Below are 19,879 nucleotides of genomic sequence, written 5' to 3'. Positions count from 1 at the left end.
CCATCACTTCACCATCACCTTCACTTCACCATCACCATCACCATCACCATCACCATCACCATCACTTCATCATCACTTCACCATCATCATCACTTCATCATCAGTTCACCATCACCATCACTTCACCATCATCATCACTTCACCTTCACCATCACCATCACTTCATCATCACTTCACCATCACCATCCCATGACCATAACCATCACTTCATCATCACTTCACCATCACTTCACCATCACCACCACCATCACTTCATCATCACTTCACCATCACCACCATCACAACCATCACCATCACATTACCATCACTTCACCATCACCACCACCATCACTTCACCATAACTTCACCATCACATCACCATCACTTCATCATCACCATCACTTCACCTTCACCATCCTTCATGTCTTCACCATGTCTTCATAAATATCTTATCCTTCATCATCACTTCTGTCCTTCACCATCACCATCCTTCACCATTGCCATCCTTCACCATCACCACCACCACCACCACCATCCTTCACCATCTTACCACCACCACCATCCTTCCACCATCACCATCACCATCCTTTCACTAACTGCCATCGCAATCGCATCACCGTCAAATCACTATCACCATCAGCTTCACCATCCTTCATCATGCATCGTCACCATCCTTCCGCCATCATCGTCGCTTCACCATCACCATCTTTCACCATCATCATCACTTCACCATCATCATCACTTCACCATCACCATCACTTCATCATCACTTCACTATCACATCACTTCACCATCACTTCACTGTCACCATCACGTCACCATCACTTCACCATCATCACTTCACCATCACCATCACTTCACCAGTCATCATCACTTCACCATCACTTCACCATCATCACGTCACCATCACTTCACCATCACCATCACCATCACTTCACTATCACATCACTTCACCATCACTTCACCATCACCATCACGTCACCATCACTTCACCATCATCATCACTTCACCATCACCATCTTTTCACCATCATCATCACTTCACCATCATCACTTCATCATCACTTCACCATCATCACTTCACCATCACCATCACTTCACCATCACTTCATCTTCACCATCACTTCACCATCATCACCATCACTTCACCATCACCACCACTTCACCATCATCTTCACCATCATCGTCACCATCACTTCACCATCATCACTTCACCATCACTTCACCATCAACATCACTTCCCATCATCATCACTTCACCATCACTTCACCATCACATCACTTCACCATCACTTCACCATCAACATCACTTCCCCATCATCATCACTTCACCTTCACCATCACCATCACTTCATCATCACTTCACCATCATCACTTCATCATCACATCACCATCACCATCACCTTCATCACCATCACTTCACCATCACCATCACTTCATCATCCTTCACCGTCAACTTCCACCATCATCGTCGTCTTCACCATCACCATCCTTCATGTCAATACCCATCCTTCACTTTGTCATCAACACGTAATATCCTTCACCATCACCATCACTTCACCATCACCCATCACTTCACCATCACCATCGCTGCCTTCTTCATCATCACTTCACATCACCTTCACCTTCCTATCCACCATCACTTTATCATCCACTTCACCATCATCATCCACTTCACATACCATGCTTCATCATCACCATCACTTCATCATCCTTCACCATCATCACCATCACCTTCTTCACCATCACCGCGCTTCACCATCCATCACCATCATCCTTCACCCATCATCCCAACTTCACCATCATCATCACTTCACCTTCACCATCACTTCACCATCACCATCACTTCATCATCACCTTCACCATCACCATCACCTTCATCACTTCACCATCACCACCACTTCACCATCATCATCACTTCACATCACATCACTTCACCATCATCATCACTTCACCATCATCACTTCATCATCACTTCACCATCACCATCACTTCACCATCATCAACTTCATCATCACTTCACCATCACCATCACTTCAACATCACCACCACATCATCACTTCACCATCACTTCACCATCAACATCCATTTTATCTTCATCCACTTCATCACCATCACCATCACCATCATCACTTCATTATCTTCACCATCACCTTCAGCTTCGCATATACTTCACCATCACCATCGCTAATATTTACCATCCTCCAGCCACCCATCACCATCCTTCACCATCCTTCACCATCACCATCGCTTCACCATCACCTTCACTTCACCATCCTACATCTTATCACCTTCCCTTCACCATCTGCATCCTTCCACATCCTTCACCCATCACCATCACTTCATCATCACTTCACCATACCATCACTTCTACCATCATCACTTCACCATCACCATCACTTCAACATCACCACCACATCACTTCACCATCACTTCACCATCAACATCACTTCCCATCATCATCACTTCACCTTCACCATCACCATCACCATCATCACTTCATTATCACTTCACCATCACCTTCACTTCACCATCACCATCACTTCACCATCATCATCACTTCATCATCACTTCACCATCACCATCGCTGTCATCCTTCACCGCTCCGTCACCATCACCATCCTTCACCATCATGCGTCTCCATCACCATCATACCATCACATCACTTCACCATCACTTCACCATCAACCTCCTTCCCATCATCATCACTTCACCACCACTTCACCATCACCATCACTTCACCATCACTTCACCATCAACATCACTTCCCATCATCATCACTTCACCTTCACCATCACTTCATCATCACTTCACCATCATCACTTCATCATCACTTCACCATCATCACTTCATCATCACTTCACCATCATCACTTCATCATCATCACCATCACCATCACTTCACCATCACCATCACTATCATCACTTCACCATCACCTTCACTTCACCATCACCATCACTTTATCATCACTTCACCATCCTTCACCATCACATCACTTCATCATCACTTCACCATCATCATCACTTCACCATCACCATCACTTCATCATCACTTCACCATCATCACCATCACCATCACTTCACCATCACCTTCACTTCACCATCACCATAACTTCACCATCACTCATCATCATCACTTCACCATCATCTTCACTTCACCATCATCATCACTTCACCTTCACCATCACTTCACCATCACCATCACTTCATCATCACTTCACCATCACTTCACCATCACCATCACCTTCACTTCACCATCACCATCACGTCACCATCACTACCATCATCATCACTTCACCATCACATCACTTCACCATCACTTACCATCACCATCACCACCATCATCACTTCATCATCACTTCACCATCACCATCACTTCAACATCACCACCATCACTTCACCATCACTTCACCATCAACATCACTTCCCCATCATCATCACTTCACCTTCACCATCACCATCACCATCATCACTTCATTATCACTTCACCATCACCTTCACTTCACCATCACCATAACTTCACCATCACGTCACCATCATCACTTCACCATCATCTTCACTTCACCATCATCCTCCTTCACATACCATCCTTCACCATCACCCATCCCGCTTCCACCATCTGTCTTCATCATCACTTCACCATCATCTTCTTCTGTCATCACTTCACCATCACGTCACCATCATCACTTCACCATCATCTTCACTTCACCATCATCATCACTTCACCTTCACCATCACTTCACCATCACCATCCATCATCTTCATCATCACTTCACCATCATCTTCACTTCACCCATCACCTCACTTCACCATCACCATCACTTCACCATCATCACTTCATCATCACTTCACCATCACCATCACTTCACCATCACTTCATCATCACTTCACCATCATCATCACTTCACCATCACCATCACTTCATCATCATACCATCATCACATCACCTTCACTTCACCATCACCATAACTTCACCATCCGTCTGTCATCCGCCACCATCATCTTCACTTCACCTTCACCATCACTTCACCATCACCATCACTTCATCATCACTTCACCATCACTTCACCATCACCATCACCATCACTTCACCATCACCTTCACTTCACCATCACCATAACTTCACCATCACCGTCCCATCACCACTTCACCATCATCATCACTTCACCATCATCACTTCACCATCACTTCACCATCACCATCACTTCACCATCATCACTTCATCATCACTTCACCATCACCATCACTTCAACATCACCACACATCACTTCCTGCCATCCTTCACCATCAACATCATACATCATCATCACTTCACCTTCATCACCATCCTATCATCACTTCCATTATCATCACAATTCATCATCACTCACCAACAATTTCCACCATCACCCATCACTTCCACCATCACTTCAACATCACCATCAGAATCACCCCAGCCATCCCCATCACCATCACCCCCTGCCATCACCATCACCATCACCATCGCATCATCACCATCACCATCACCATCCACCATCACCATCCCCATCACCATCACCATCACCATCCCCATCACCATCATCATCACCATCACCATCACCACATCACCATCACCATCCCCATCACCATCACATCACCATCACCATCCCCATCACCATCCCCATCACCATCCCATCACCATCCCCATCACCATCCCCATCCCCATCACCATCCTCCCCATCCCCATCACCATCCCCATCACCATCACCATCACCATCCCCATCACCATCGCCATCACCATCCCCATCACCATCGTCATCACCATCCCCATCACCCATCACCTCCATCACCATCCCCATCACCATCACATCACCATCACCATCACCATCCCCATCCCCATCACCATCACCATCACCATCACCATCACCATCCCCATCACCATCACATCACCATCCCCCATCGTCATCACCATCACCATCACCATCCCACCATCACCATCACCATCACCATCACTTCACCATCACCATCACTATCCCCATCACCATCACCATCACCATCACCATCACATCATCATCAATCACCATCACCATCACTTCACCATCACATCATCATCACCATCACCATCACCATCACATCACCATCACCATCCATCACCATCACCATCACCATCATCATCACTTCACCATCACCATCACATCATCATCACTTCACCATCACCATCACTTCACCATCACCATCATCATCACCATCACCATCACCATCACTTCATCATCACTTCACCATCACTTCATCATCATCACCATCATCACCATCACCATCACCATCACTTCACCATCACTTCATCATCACTTCACCATCACCATCACCATCACTTCATCATCATCACCATCACCATCACCATCACCATCACTTCATCATCACTTCCACCATCACCATCACTTCACCATCACCATCATCACCACCATCATCACCATCATCATCACTTCACCATCCATCACCATCACTATCACCATCACCATCACCATCACCATCATCACCATCACCATCACGTCACCATCACATCACCATCACTTCACCATCACCACCACTTCACCATCACATCACTTCACCATCACCATCACATCACCATCACTTCACCATCATCACTTCACCATCACCATCACCATCCTTCATCATCACTTCACCATCATCACTTCACCATCACCATCACTTCACCATCACCATCACTTCACCATCACTTCACCATCACCATCACCATCACCATGACCATCACCATCACTTCATCATCACTTCACCATCACCACCATCACTTCACCATCACCATCACATCACCATCACTTCACCATCACTTCACCATCACTTCACCATCACATCACCATCACTTCACGCTGCCTCCATCATTCACGTTATTGAACATTTGCAGAAGAAGCCAAAGACTCTATTATGACTTTCACACGTCAACAATAAAATTCCACATCGACGTTCTCGACTAATCGTTGCAGCCCTAGTAATGACGTGGAGATTACAGCCCTATTACAGCCCCAGCATGCGCCCAGCATTTTTTTGTATTTGTTATTTTTAAAATGTATTTGTCATGTCTTTGATGTCATGGCACGCTGGCTGACTCGCCCGATCCATCCGCATCGCTTGTCTTGTTATGTGTCTTGTTTGTTGAGCTTTGGGTTGCACTATGTGCATGTTAAATGCGCTTTAAAATAAAACTGACTTGACTTTGACTTGACTAGTAATGACGAGATTACAGCCCTATTACAGCCCTAGTAATGACGTGGAGATTACAGCCCTAGTAATGACGTGGAGATTACAGCCCTAGTAATGACGAGGAGATTACAGCCCTAGTAATGACGAGGAGATTACAGCCCTAGTAATGACGTGGAGATTACAGCCCTAGTAATGAATGGAGATTACAGCCCTAGTAATGACGAGGAGATTACACCCCAGTAAATGAGGAGATTACAGCCCTAGTATTGAGGAGATTACAGCCCTAGTAGACGCGCGGAGATTACAGCCCTAGTAATGACCTAGATTACAGCCCTAGTAATGACGAGGGAGATTACAGCCCTAGTAATGACGGGAGATTACAGCCCTAGTAATGACGAGATTACAGCCCTAGTAATGACGTGGAGAGTTTGTAACCACAGCTGTGCAAAAGCGTAACATGGATAACACAGGATAGTTACAGGGGCTAAATTATCTCTACATCATCATGTGTATTATAAGTGAGAAAGATAAAGAAAGAACACTGTACCAGTGGCAAGGGTCTCGGGCTCCGTCAGGGACGAGGAGTTGAGATAGATGTAGGATTTGTGTTTCTCTTGAAGGATGGCCTGGGTGTCGATGGTCACAGCTTTGCTCAGGGATGTTACTTCATAGGTGATGAAAATGCAGCCTCTGCAGACATAAGCACATCACATGACATCAACAGACACAAGCACATCACATGACATCAACAGACACAAGCACATCACATGACATCAACAGACACAAGCACATCACATGAGATCAACAGACACAAGCACATCACATGACATCAACAGACACAAGCACATCGCAGGAGATCAACAGACACAAGCACATCACATGACATCAACAGACACAAGCACATCACATGAGATCAACAGACACAAGCACATCGCAGGAGATCAACAGACAAGCACATCACAGGATCAACACGCTGCCTCTCCACGGGCAGAGGAGGGGCTGTGTGTGTGTGTGTGTGTGTGTGTGTGGAGGAGAGAACAGGGTGTGTGTGTGTGGAAGAGAGAACAGGGTGTGTGTGTGTGTGTCTGTGTGTGAGGAGAGAACAGGGTGTGTGTGTGTGTGTGTGTGTGTGTGTGTGTGTGTGTGAGAACAGGTTGTGTGTGTGTGTGTGTGTGTGTGTCTGTGTGTGGAGGAGAGAACAGGGTGTGTGTGTGTGTGTTTGTGTGTGTGTGTGTGTGTGGAGGAGAGAACAGTGTGTGTGTGTGTGTGTGTGTGTGTGTGAGAGAACAGGTTGTGTGTGTGTGTTTGTGTGTGTGTGTGTGTGTGTGTGTGTGTGGAGGAGAGAACAGGGTGTGTGTGTGTGTGTGTGTGTGTGTGGGGGAGAACAGGGTGTGTGTGCTCTTCAGCTTTCAGTTACACAGGTGCAACCACACAGCAGTTTCTACAAGCTTTGAGTAACTACTAGCACACACACAAAACTACAACTAGCACACACACAAAACTACAACTACTCAACAGCTAGCGCACACACACACAACTACAGCTAGCGCACACAAAACTACAACTACTCAACAGCTAGCGCACACACAAAACTACAACTAGCGCACACACAAAACTACAACTACTCAACAGCTAGCTTAATAATAAACTACAACTAGCTACATTACAAAAAACTACAACTACTCAACAACTAGCGCACATACAAAACTACAACTAGCGCACGCACACACAAAACTACAACTACTCAACAGCTAGCACACACATGAAACTACAACTACTCAACAGCTAGCACACACACAAAACTACAACTAGCGCACACACAAAACTACAACTACTCAACAGCTAGCGCACACACAAAACTACAACTACTCAACAGCTAGCACACACACAAAACTAACGTCAGCACACACAAAACTAATGCCAGCGTACACACAAGACTAATGTGAGAACACACACAAAACTAACATCAGTGCAACGATACACAAGTCTAACTTAAAACACATACAAAACTAATGTCAGCGCACAAACAAGCGTGTGTAAGAAGTGAGTTAGTGTGAAGTTACCTCACACAAAAAGAAAGCAGAAGCTGATGCTCACTCACCCAAAGACAACAGCTCCAGTGACCTTTATATCTTCCCTGATTGATAAAGAAAGGAGACAGTAGGAAAAAGGCAGAATATTTGTATTTAACATTTTTTTATGGTGGAAAGATGGAAAAGCTGGAAAAGCAAATAAAGAATATGATGTACGGATATCTGTACTGTAAGCACTGAATTCAACAAATGCTTTTCCATTATCATGTAACCATTGTTTTGGCGCTGCCCTTTAAGATTTCAAAGTCAATCCCCTTTTTGCATCTCTATTGTCCCATCGATTTAGGTTGAAATCAGCCTTGATATTGGGAAAGCACACAATGACCTCAAATAAAAAATAATTGATAACTCGCCTCAAATGCATTAACATAAAAGTAACAGGACTTTTGAAATGCATTCACACAAAAGTAACATGACTTTTGCTGACCACTGTCGGTCCATTGGGGGCATAGCTGGCAGTCCATTGGGGGCATAGCTGGCGGTCCATTGGGGGCATAGCTGGCCCGGACCATTGGGGGCATAGCTGGCGGACCACTGTCGTTCCATTGGGGGCATAGCTGGCGGTCCATTGGGGGCATAGCCGGTGGACCACTGTCGGTCCATTGGGGGCATAGCTGGCGGTCCATTGGGGACATAGCTGGCGTCCGCTGGCATTTTGCTCATCGGTTCTCCGGTGGTCCACTGGCTGGGTTGCAGACAAATTGCCCAATATTTTGCCACTATTGGTCTAAAATCTTTTTCATTTCTTCAGTTATACTCCATATATCATTTTATTAACTTTTCTTAATATTCATGACAAGTTAAATTTAAAGCTGCAGTTGGCAAGTCTGACAGATTGAGGGGACAGCCAAAATTTTGAATGTTTACAATTCTCATGCCCCTCCCCCACTACCACTGAGCACCCTCTCATCGAGTTTGTGACTGTGATTGACAGTCAGATCTCACACAGCCCTGCTCTGATTGGACCAGAAGAACCGAGCTGTGGATTTTTGCAAAAACAAATAACAGGTGGAGGTAGAAGAGCAGGGTTTTTCTAAAACCGGCTGATTTATGTTGTTCTGTCGGAGCATAGTGTCGGTTTCAGTGAATATGATCAAAAAAATCTTGCCAACTGCAGCCAGTGTTGCCAATTTAGCCGACTTTTTCGCTAGATTTAGCGACTTCTGGCCGCCTCTGGCAACTGAAAAGTATATCTAGCGACTGACAACAAATCTGGCTTACTTTTTCGTGTGTCTGGCTTACTTTTGTTTTCTCTATGCTATCCTTCGGTTTGCCCAGGCTGACTGCAGCAGCAGCTTAAAGCGTGAGAAAATCTTCTCGCAAAGATGCCAAACTCTGTTTCGTTGTTGAAACGCCAGAAAATCTCCCCTCATGCCTGTTTCATTAGTGAATTACATCGCGACTTTGCCCAAAGCGCTGCATCATGATTATAAAAGGAATGACTGGCCTATATAGTATCAGCCCATTTTATTACAAGGAAGTAGATGTTCTATAGATCTAAGCTCAGACAACGCCATTGGAAGGCGCAGCAACTTCGGGCTGAAATTACAACAGTCAACGAGGCGAGAGCAATGACATGATGACAGGGAAACAGGGACACGCTTTTGCCAGCATTGTTCAACAATTGAACAAAGGAAGTAGGCTAGCCTACAACTTCATTCACAAGCAAAGCAGTGAATGGTAGAAAAACCTATAGCATTCGCTTAGGCTATGTAGGCCTAGCTTCAATGTTGTCAATGCAAGTTGATGCAGGACTGTCGGCTGAGTAAAAAAAAAAAAAAAAAAAAAAAAATTCTATCGCTCTGTCCGAAAGTGACATTTAAGCCTATATTATGTAGCCTAACTATATCCAAAATATAGCCATTGCCGTAAGGGTACATTGGCGCGTAGGCTACCCTATGGTCACATTATAATCAGACTTCAAGCAGTGCAAAGCAGATGCAGCAGTGAATAGGTTGAAATGACTGCTTTTCAGCCACCTGATGCTAGTGTAGTCTAGATGATAGGCTACAGAAAGTAAAGTGTAGCCTATCAATAAATATACAAGTATATTAAATCAAATATATTTAAACTAGGCTCTTAAAGCTGCCTATATGAGTAGGAGAAAAGCAAACAGGAGTAAAAGGGAATTGAAGGGCCATTACCGTTTGGTTTTTTTGGGGTACGACGTGCTGACTTAATTAATATGCAAATTAGCGCGTGGCGTCATCTAGCGACATTTAGCGACTTTTGGAGCTGGCTTTAGCTACTTTTCATTCGAAATAGTTGGCCACACTGACTGCAGCTTTAAAGAGATGGTGGGCCACCGGCGGCATATCACCAGCGGTCTGCTATCTGCCAATTTGATTTTGCTATCTGGGTAGTACGCTGCACAACTGTTGTACAGGAATTCATAATTCTCCAGTTCGAGGGAGAGTGAAGTTAGCTGGTTCACAGTAAACGGGTAGGGTATGAGAATACGTGCCACTCTCCCTTACATGTTAGTTTTAAGGTAAAAAAAGAAAACTTGCTTAGAATGCCTTTAATGGAACATCAACAGGTCACTCAATATAGGTTATCGGAGTTGTGCACATTTGTGTGTAGTTCGTTTTTATTATTAAGAAACCTCAATAAAATACAACACAAAACTGACTGCTCTGAAATATAGGGAAGTAAGATATATTCGCTGCCGGGCGCCGTTTCAAAAACTTACTGAGATCCTTCCAGGGAACGGCTCTCTTTACTCCTGGCCCAGCCGTTGTCAACCTCCTACATCGGATCATACGCAAGGCAGCAACAGACATCTACGAATACAAGCAATTATACTGTACCGTTAGTGTAACTGTTATGCCGGTACCGCACATGTTGCATGACATAACGGATGACCTATGAGCAGTAACGTAGCCTAGCTGGCTGTAGTGTCAGTGTGGGGTACCATGGTACACAGCTAAAAGAGTTCTGTTTAATGGCTTCATATGGTAAAGAATATGGTAGCATTTCAAGATAGGTTATCAGTTTGGATTTGGATGTTAAAGAGAAACAAATACGTGAATCACAAATGACAATCTGCTGCTGATAGCATTAGGATAACTGTTAGCCTAGAAACTCGATCGGCAATCTGAACCAGTCAGAGCTTTCTGCAACTCTACTGCCAGCGTCCGGCTTAGGCACAGCCTTGTGTGTTGTCTTTACCTTGTTTGGATGGGTTTCTAAACCACTTTATTCTGGAAGGAAAATGAGACTTTCCACATCTAACCTTCTATTCGCCGCACTCTGCATAGGTGTAGATAAACACCAGTCTCACAAATTACACGTCATACTTACCGTGATGTATGGAATATTTGGGCAAAGAAAACATGTCGCTACAGCTTTCCTCATTTATAGTGTGCTTAAAGCAGGTTATTCTTAAATTCCCTGATCTTATTTTCCCGTCATCCTACTTTTTTGGCCAGCTCTTGCTCGTAGACCAACTCTGGAACGTTCGGCCGGTGTAGTCAGGGGTGTAGTGGTGAAATAAGAGCCTACTGCAAAAAGTCATAGGCTGCCTTGTGTTATCTTATATTAAGATTAAAAATCTAGGTAGTATAGGGATACTTACTCTGACCTTTCTTGTAATATTATTTGACTTAAGATAAGTCCAAATCTTCTTAAATTAAAGCTGCAGTTGGCAAGATTGTTTTGATCATATTTACTGAAACTGACTATCTCTGACAGAATAACATAAATCAGCCGGTTTTAGAAAAGAAAAAAAAAAAAAAACACCTCCACCTAGAGCCTGTTATTTGTTTTGCAAAATCCACAGTTCTCAGTTCTTCTAGTCCAATCAGAGCAGGGCTGTGTGAGGACTGTCAATCACAGTCTGGGCACTGACGACCACAAACTCGATGAGAGGGTGCTCGGTGGTAGTGGGGAGGGGCATGAGAGTTGTAAACATGAATTTTAGCTAAGTCCCCTCAATCTGTCAGACTTGCCAACTTTAACAGAATATGAAGTCACGTAATGTTAAGGTTATCAAATTAATGATTGTGTTCATAAACTCACACAAACCAGGTAGCAGGAGGCTGGTGGACCACTAGCCTACTGGGGGCAGATCTGGCAGTTCAGTAGTGCGTTGCTCATTTCCAGTGTTAACCCTAGCTAACCCACCCGCTAGGGTTCAGTAGTGCGTTGCTCATGGGTTTCCCAGTGTTAACCCTAGCTAACCCACCCGCTAGGGTTCAGTAGTGCTTTGCTCATTTCCAGTGTTGACCCTAGCTAACCCACCTGCTGCACACAAACATCACACCATTTTTCAGTTGTGCTCTAAACACTTTTTTATTTATTCAGTTAGACTTCTTCCTTCATTTTATTAACATTTTACATTATTAATATTTGCAACAAGTGAAATGAAAGGTAATGGTGGTCCAACAGCAGACCACTGTGGCACACCACTGGTATGACATCTGATTTGTCTGGATATTATCATCATACTGTAGCAATGTTACTATAGCAACATCCCTTTATTCCATATCCAAGTCATTCCTTTATCACAATAAATTAAAAACAATTCAAGTCAGAATGAACTATTTTATGTAAAGTACAGTTTTACAAAACTATGTAAAATACAAAACTATAAATGTAATCATATTTATTGTTATGTGTATATCTCCAATCTTTCACCATCTTTCTCTAGACTTGCATACTTCATCCCTCACATCAACACGCACACACACACGTGTATATATACTAACTAGAGTTAAAGACTTGCATACTTTACCCCTCACATCAACACGCACACACACGTGTATATATACTTATACACACTAGATTTAAAGGCACCGGTACACTCACACACTAGAGCTATGTAGAATAGACTCACACACTTACACACACACTATTCTACAGCAGGCTACTCACACACTTACACACACACTATTCTACAGCAGGATACTCACACACTTACACACTAGAGCTAAGGCACCCATACAGCAGGCTACTCACACACTTACACACACACTATTCTACAGCAGGATACTCACACACTTACACACTAGAGCTAAGGCACCCATACAGCAGACTCATGCACACACACTAGAGCTAAGGCACCCATACAGCAGACTCATGCACACACACTCCAGAGGGTTAGGGTTAGGGCAGAGGGTCTGTTGGAAGCCTCTGAATGAAGCGGTCTGATTGGTCCAGCATGGCCTGGCTGCATCAGTGTGCTGGCCCTTCAGGTATGACGCTCTTGGAGGGTCAGGTGCAGGCCTCCCGGTATGCGCGTTTGATGGTCTAGTAGGCGGGAGGTGCGTTTGACAATGTCGGGGGGTGTCAGGTACAGGTCTTCTGCCTATGACAGTCGCATAGGTGGGAGGCGCATATGACGTGTGGCAGAGAGGTGCGTCAGGTGCAGGTCTCCTGGTAGGCACGTATGACACTCGTGGGCGGGAGGGGGTGTGGGGGAGGTGGGGGCGCCTCTGAGGCTGCTGTTTCCCCAGAATGAGTCTGGGCGGGGCTTGCTGGCGTTGGGCGGGGTGGACGTGGTGCTAGCGTTAGCGTTAGCGGGGGTGGGGGTGGTCTGGCTGACCCCCTCCGCCTCCCGGGCGATCTGGCTCACCTGCAGCAGCGGGTGGAAGGTAGAAGCGCGGAAGCTGGGCTTGTGGCCGAGAGGGTCTGCCTCGGGGGAGGAGCCTTGCCGGTGGAAGCTGAAAGCAGCACTGGCCAGGCTGTTGTTGCTACGGCGATCGTAGCCGCTGCTGCTGCGGTGGAACCCCTGACGAGAGCGGGGTGATGCCGACCGGGTCGTGGAGCGGCTGGGACGAGTGTGGCGGCACGTGATCCTTGCTGAGGCTCGCCGGCGGGCCTTCCAGGTCAGCAGCATGTAGACCAGCGCCCCCAGGAGCAGCCCCACCACCATGGACATGCAGAACGCCACAATCAGGTCTCCTGCGGAGGCAAGGTCACATACTACAGGGGTCAAAAGGTCACATACTACAGGGGTCAAATTAGTAACCAGATACCACCACGGAATGTTAATTTCTTACATTAATATATATAACATGTAGCCTGGGTGTTCCCATGCTGCCTTGCGCACGATTTGATTCAGCTGCTAAGGCAGCCTGGAGACCATGGAGCAAATTTTTTAAGCCTGAGATAGGGGACCAATCACAGAACAAGGGGAAAGCAAGACGATGATGAGCTATGCACAGACGCATTTGATAGACATCCGTGGCACCCAATAAACGGATCTGGGCATTTTTTCAAATACGAGAAAATTAACGTTTGGTTCCCAGACCACGTCTCATTGAGAAGTGGTGGTGCTAGCCAGGCTATATAACATGTAACTTAATGTATAAATTAGGGCTGTCAAAATAACGTGTTAATTTCGATTAATTAATTACAGAAATAATAACGCGTTAAAAAATGTAACGTTGATTAATCGCTTCGTTACTGAAGGAGGCAGACGAGAAAGCACTGCTTTGAATGAAACATTTAGCCTAGGCCTACGTTTTAAAAAGAACGCCCAGACCAATACTGTTGACAGGAGCATCAATCTACTATTTCTGCAGTAAGGAATTTCCGTTGCTCCCATAAGAGTTTGTCAAGTCTGGAGTAGCACCTCAATGCAAAACAATCCGGAGTTAGGCCTATGAGATAGCACACTGATGATAATAATGCTAGTTAACTTTGCTAACGCTTTGCTGATCCTACCCTATGACCGACTAACTAACCGACAAACTCCCTTAATAAAATGACTACATTTGTTGCACACTTAAAAGAAAAAAAATGTCTTCAAAGGTATGTAGAAGGTGGTTACATTTATTTCCATATATGTGTATTACTATAATATGTCTAAGAGCGTGTAGCTCGAAAACGTTCACTTGGTGAAATTAAAGAAAAAGCAAAACGGGAGCAAGTGTGCGGACATTCAATTTTGTTTTTTACATTTATTTCCATCCCAATAACTTCATACATTACATTTCCGTTTGCACTTGTATTCTATGCAGTGTTGCCAACTTAGCGACTTTGTCGCCATATTTAGCGAGATTTCAGACCCCCCAAGCGACTTTTTTTGTAAAAAGCGACTAGCGACAAATCTAGCTACTTTTCCTGGCGTTCTTGGAGACTTTTTGAGACTCTGATGTGATGGCATGTAATGTCCCTTTTTTACTCATATGAGTAAGCAGTGAGTTCGGCTGTGCTGTGTAAGAGTCTCATGCCTGTTTAAGCCCCAAAAGCGTTGCTCCATGATTATAAAAGTAATGACTGGCCTAGTATCAGCCCTAGTATCGCCTCAATGTTGTCAATGCAGGACAGACTGTCGGCTGAGAGAAAAAAAAATATGTTGGTCTGTCTGAGTGACATTAACTAAATAAATCCAAAATATAGCCATTGTTGTAAGGTTAAATTGTGTGTAGCCTATGGTGAAGTTATAATCAGACTTCAAGCTGTGCAAGGTAGCAGTTGGGAATAGGTTGGAAATGACTGATTTTCAGCCACTTAATGCTCATTCTGGTGTATATTATGACAAGATGTACCGAAGTGTAAAGTGTATCAATTACCCTAATATACAAAGTATGTTAAATTAAATATTTAAATTAGGCTCTTAAAGTTGCCTATTTCAGTAGGCCTAGGAGGAAAAGCAAACAGGTGTAAAGGGGAATTAAAGGGCCATCCGCGGTTTTTTTTTTGGGGGTTTTGGAGGGGGGTTCCGCGACCTGGTGGCGTAATTGATATGCAAATTAGTGCGTGGCGTCATCTAGCGACATTTAGCGACTTTTGGAGCTTTAGCTACTTTCCATTTGAAATCGTCGGCCACACTGACTGCAGCTTTAAAGAGATGAGCCACACTGACTGCAGCTTTAAAGAGATGAGCCACACTGACTGCAGCTTTAAAGAGATGAGCCACACTGATGCTATGCTGCTTTAATTTCTTTGTTCCTACTATTTAGTTTATTTTCTTGAACTGCTATTTCTTATCCTGGACTGCCACCTACTGGATAGAAAAGGCAACAACTATCAGCGCTACACTTTGGGCGCTAATAAGCGCAGCCAGGCAGCTACAACGCTACACTTTGGGGGCTAGCGCAGCCAGGCAGCTACAACGCTACACTTTGGGGGCTAAGCGCCTTCCAGGTAGCTACAGGCGCTACACTTTGGGCCTAAGCAGCCGAGCCTTCTAGCAGCTACACTTTGGGGGCCAAGCGCAGCCAGGCAGCTTCTACGCTACACTTTGGGGGGCTAAGCGCAGCCAGGTAGCTTCTGGCTACACTTTGGGGGCTAAGCGCCAGCCGAGGCAGCTTCAGCGCTACACTTTGGGGCTAAGCAGCCGCCGGCAGCTACAAGTTTGCTATCTGGTACAGGTATATTATCTGATGCAGGATTATTGTCTGGTGCAGGTATGTTATCTGGAACAGGTATGTTATCTGCTACAAGTATATTGTCTGGTGAGGGTATATAATCTACAGGTATATTATCTGGTGCAGGTATGTTGTCTGGCGCAGCAGGAAGGCTGTTCTTTTTAATGGTAATGACTACAGGAAAGCTGCTTTCTACTTATAGTGTTGTAAAACTGACATCACACTCCATTTACTATGAGAACATCACACTCTATTTACTATGAAAACATCACACACTATGAGAACATCACACTCTATGAGAACATCATACACTATGAGAACATCACACTCTATTTACTATGAGAACATCACACTCTATGAGAGCATCACACACTATGAGAACATCACACTCTATTTACTATGAGAACATCACACTCTATGAGAACATCATACACTATGAGAACATCACACTCTGAGAACATCACACTCTATTTACTATGAGAACATCACACACTATGAGAACATCACACTCTATGAGAACATCACACACTATGAGAACATCACATGGCACACCACCATGATATTAACCATACAAAAGCCTCACCATAAGTTTGTTGAAAGAAAGTGGGCCTACCATCTCTCTGTTGCCCTGTTGCCTTAGCCTACCATCTCTCTGTTGCCCTGTTGCCTTAGCCTACCATCTCTCTGTTGCCCTAGCCTACCATTTCTCTGTTGCCCTAGCCTACCATTTCTCTGTTGCCCTGTTGCCCTAGCCTACCATCTCTGTTGCCCTGTTGCCTTAGCCTACCATCTCTCTGTTGCCCTAGCCTACCATTTCTCTGTTGCCCTAGCCTACCATTTCTCTGTTGCCCTAGCCTACCATTTCTCTGTTGCCCTATGCACCATTTCTCTGTTGCCCTAGCCTACCATTTCTCTGTTGCCCTAGCCTACCATTTCTCTGTTGCCCTGTTGCTTACCTATTTCTCTGTTGCCCCAGCCTACCATTTCTCTGTTGCCCTAGCCTACCATTTCTCTGTTTGCCTACCATTGCCTGCCCCCTACCATCTCTCTGTTGCCCTAGCCTACCATCTCTCTGTTGCCCTAGCCTACCATCTCTCTGTTGCCCTAGCCTACCATCTCTCTGTTGCCCTAGCCTACCATCTCTCTGTTGCCCTGTTGCCCTAGCCTACCATCTGTTCCCTTGCCCTAGCCTACCATCTCCCTGTTGCCCTGTTGCCCCTACCATCCATCTCTCTGTTGCCCTAGCCTACAATCTCTCTGTTGCCCTGTTGCCCTAGCCTACCATCTCTCTGTTGCCCTGTTGCCCTAGCCTACCATCTCTCTGTTGCCCTGTTGCCCTGTTGCTCTAGCCATTTCTCTGTTGCCCTGTTGCCCTAGCCTACCATCTCTCTGTTGCCCTAGCCTACCATCTCTCTGTTGCCCTGTTGCCCTAGCCTACCATCTCTCTGTTGCCCTAGCCTACCATTTCTCTGTTGCCCTGTTGCCCTAGCCTACCATCTCTCTGTTGCCCTGTTGCCCTAGCCTACCATCTCTCTGTTGCCCCACTTTCTTTTTCTGATAAAAAACAGTTTTATGATGTGATGTCAATAACCTACAATTTCAGGCAAATTGTTAATGATTATAAAGGGCAAATTGTTAATGATTATAAAGGGCAAATTGTTAATGATTATAAAGGGCAAAAACAAACTTCAATATGGATGCTGTGGCACACAGTTTGGGAAAACAACATGGATTAGGGTTCTGTCCTCGGTTGGGGTTAGGGTTAGGCTCCGACCTCTCAATGATCTTTCCTTCATTGGTTTGGGGAAACACTGCTCTAACCTCTCGAAGATCTGCCATTCATCCAAAACAGTCAGCTTTCTTTTGGAATCTTTCAGAATTACTGGAACAATAATCTTCACGAATAACAACATAACAAATTCTGTAGGCTTCGTGGTGACATGGCAAAACTAAAAAACAAAAGGTTTGCTCTGCCAATTCTACATTTTTGCTAAAACAAGATACAAAAAATAAAATGGTGAATTCATCAACGTGACCAAATCCAGCGTAACTGCAGTATAACGGAGGGCTATCTGCTCTGCTGCTGCAGATCGGCAGAGGACAGAGGAGGCTGGGAGAGCCTGCGCTCATCTGGAAATGACATTTGGAAACACTGGGAAGGACACAAAAACAACTGCAGAGAGTTTTCCAGAAATCTTATTCAAATGTGTTTCTCTGTCCTCAAACAGCAGCTGCTGCCAGAGCTATGCAGTTAGTTTCACACAAAGTACAACAGTTAGTGGTGTGGTCATAAGATATCACATGTCGATGTAATGCTACGTGTGTGTGTGTGTGTGTGTGTGTGTGAGGGGGAGAGTGAAGAGGGAGGAAAGTATCTCACGTAGATCGAACGCATGCAGAAAGTCCATGATGGGATGTGTGCTGTTGTCAGTCATGGTGTGCTGCGGAAGTCTCAAAGGCAAGACGGAATCTCAGGCCTCCACCGTTCCGTCTGCAGGCACGTCTTCACACACTCTTCATCAATCTCACACTCTTCATCAATCTCACGCTCTGCTCTTCATCAATCTCACACTCTGCTCTTCATCAATCTCACACTCTTCATCAATCTCACACTCTTCATCAATCTCACACTCTGCTTCTCACTCTCTCGGCTTCTTCTGTGAATAAGTTTCTCCACCGCTCCCTCTCTCTCCCGCTCCCTCTCTCTGGATTCCCTCCCTTCCTTCTTTCTCTTTCCTTTTCCTCTCTCCCTCTCCCTCTCTCTCCCTCTCTCTCTCTGTCTGCCCATGTCCGTCCCCACGGCCCACAGGATTCTCTCCAAGGCTGCACTCCAGCCTTAACCCAGCCCCTGTGCTCTGCTTCACTTGTTTGTGGAAGAGGAAAGCTGCACTGTCCCATTTCCCATTTCCTGCCTTTCTGTGTAAAATTAGCAACCACTCTTATCTTCCCTGGGCAGTTTTCCGCAAAGGGGTGATTCAGGGCTGTGTGTGTGTGTGTGTGTGTGAGTAATTTCCTCCTCTCAGTCTTAATTAGTGATTGAGAAAGCCAGTCCCCTCCAAAAAGGGATTTATAAATGGAATGTTAGAAAGTTCCTGCCGGAGTGTCTTTACTCCTTAATCCACAACAAAAGTGTCTTTTTACAAGAGTTGGACAAGCTTGGATAAAAGTCTATCAATAAAAAGGATTTATGAAATGAACGATTTGAAGGACTCATTTTGGCCGGCTACCAAAAGTATTTGCTGATGTCTCAAATTCTCTCTCTCTCTCTCACACACACACACACCTCAGGTTTCCTGCCCCGATGCCAATGGCGGT

At 45.0% G+C, this 19,879-nt stretch overlaps 2 protein-coding genes across 2 annotated transcripts in view; both read right to left on the bottom strand.

Moving 5' to 3' along the window:
• Nucleotides 1–11,599, bottom strand: part of serac1 (serine active site containing 1) — a 46,544-nt gene extending 34,945 nt beyond the window's left edge. Inside the window, exons 1-5 of the mRNA XM_048250328.1 lie at nucleotides 11,418–11,599; nucleotides 10,939–11,029; nucleotides 10,707–10,718; nucleotides 8,255–8,285; nucleotides 6,701–6,843 (exon numbers count right to left, since the gene is read on the bottom strand). Of these exons, the coding sequence (XP_048106285.1) occupies nucleotides 6,701–6,843; nucleotides 8,255–8,285; nucleotides 10,707–10,718; nucleotides 10,939–11,029 (277 nt within the window). The 5' untranslated portion in view covers nucleotides 11,418–11,599. The remainder of the gene's footprint in view (nucleotides 1–6,700; nucleotides 6,844–8,254; nucleotides 8,286–10,706; nucleotides 10,719–10,938; nucleotides 11,030–11,417) is intronic.
• Nucleotides 11,600–13,098: 1,499 nt separating this feature from the next.
• myct1a (myc target 1a) lies at nucleotides 13,099–19,405 on the bottom strand. Its single transcript, XM_048250628.1, is given in 3 exon segments — nucleotides 13,099–13,641; nucleotides 13,643–14,150; nucleotides 18,945–19,405. Coding segments are annotated over 3 exon segments (597 nt in total). The 5' UTR covers nucleotides 19,000–19,405; the 3' UTR covers nucleotides 13,099–13,607.
• Between the last annotated feature and the right edge of the window lie 474 nt (nucleotides 19,406–19,879).

Source organism: Alosa alosa, chromosome 8, assembly GCF_017589495.1.
Source record: "Alosa alosa isolate M-15738 ecotype Scorff River chromosome 8, AALO_Geno_1.1, whole genome shotgun sequence".
NCBI classification, from domain to species: domain Eukaryota; kingdom Metazoa; phylum Chordata; class Actinopteri; order Clupeiformes; family Clupeidae; genus Alosa; species Alosa alosa.
Note: the sequence above shows the minus strand (reverse complement) of the source record. Positions and strands in the feature narration are given on the sequence as shown.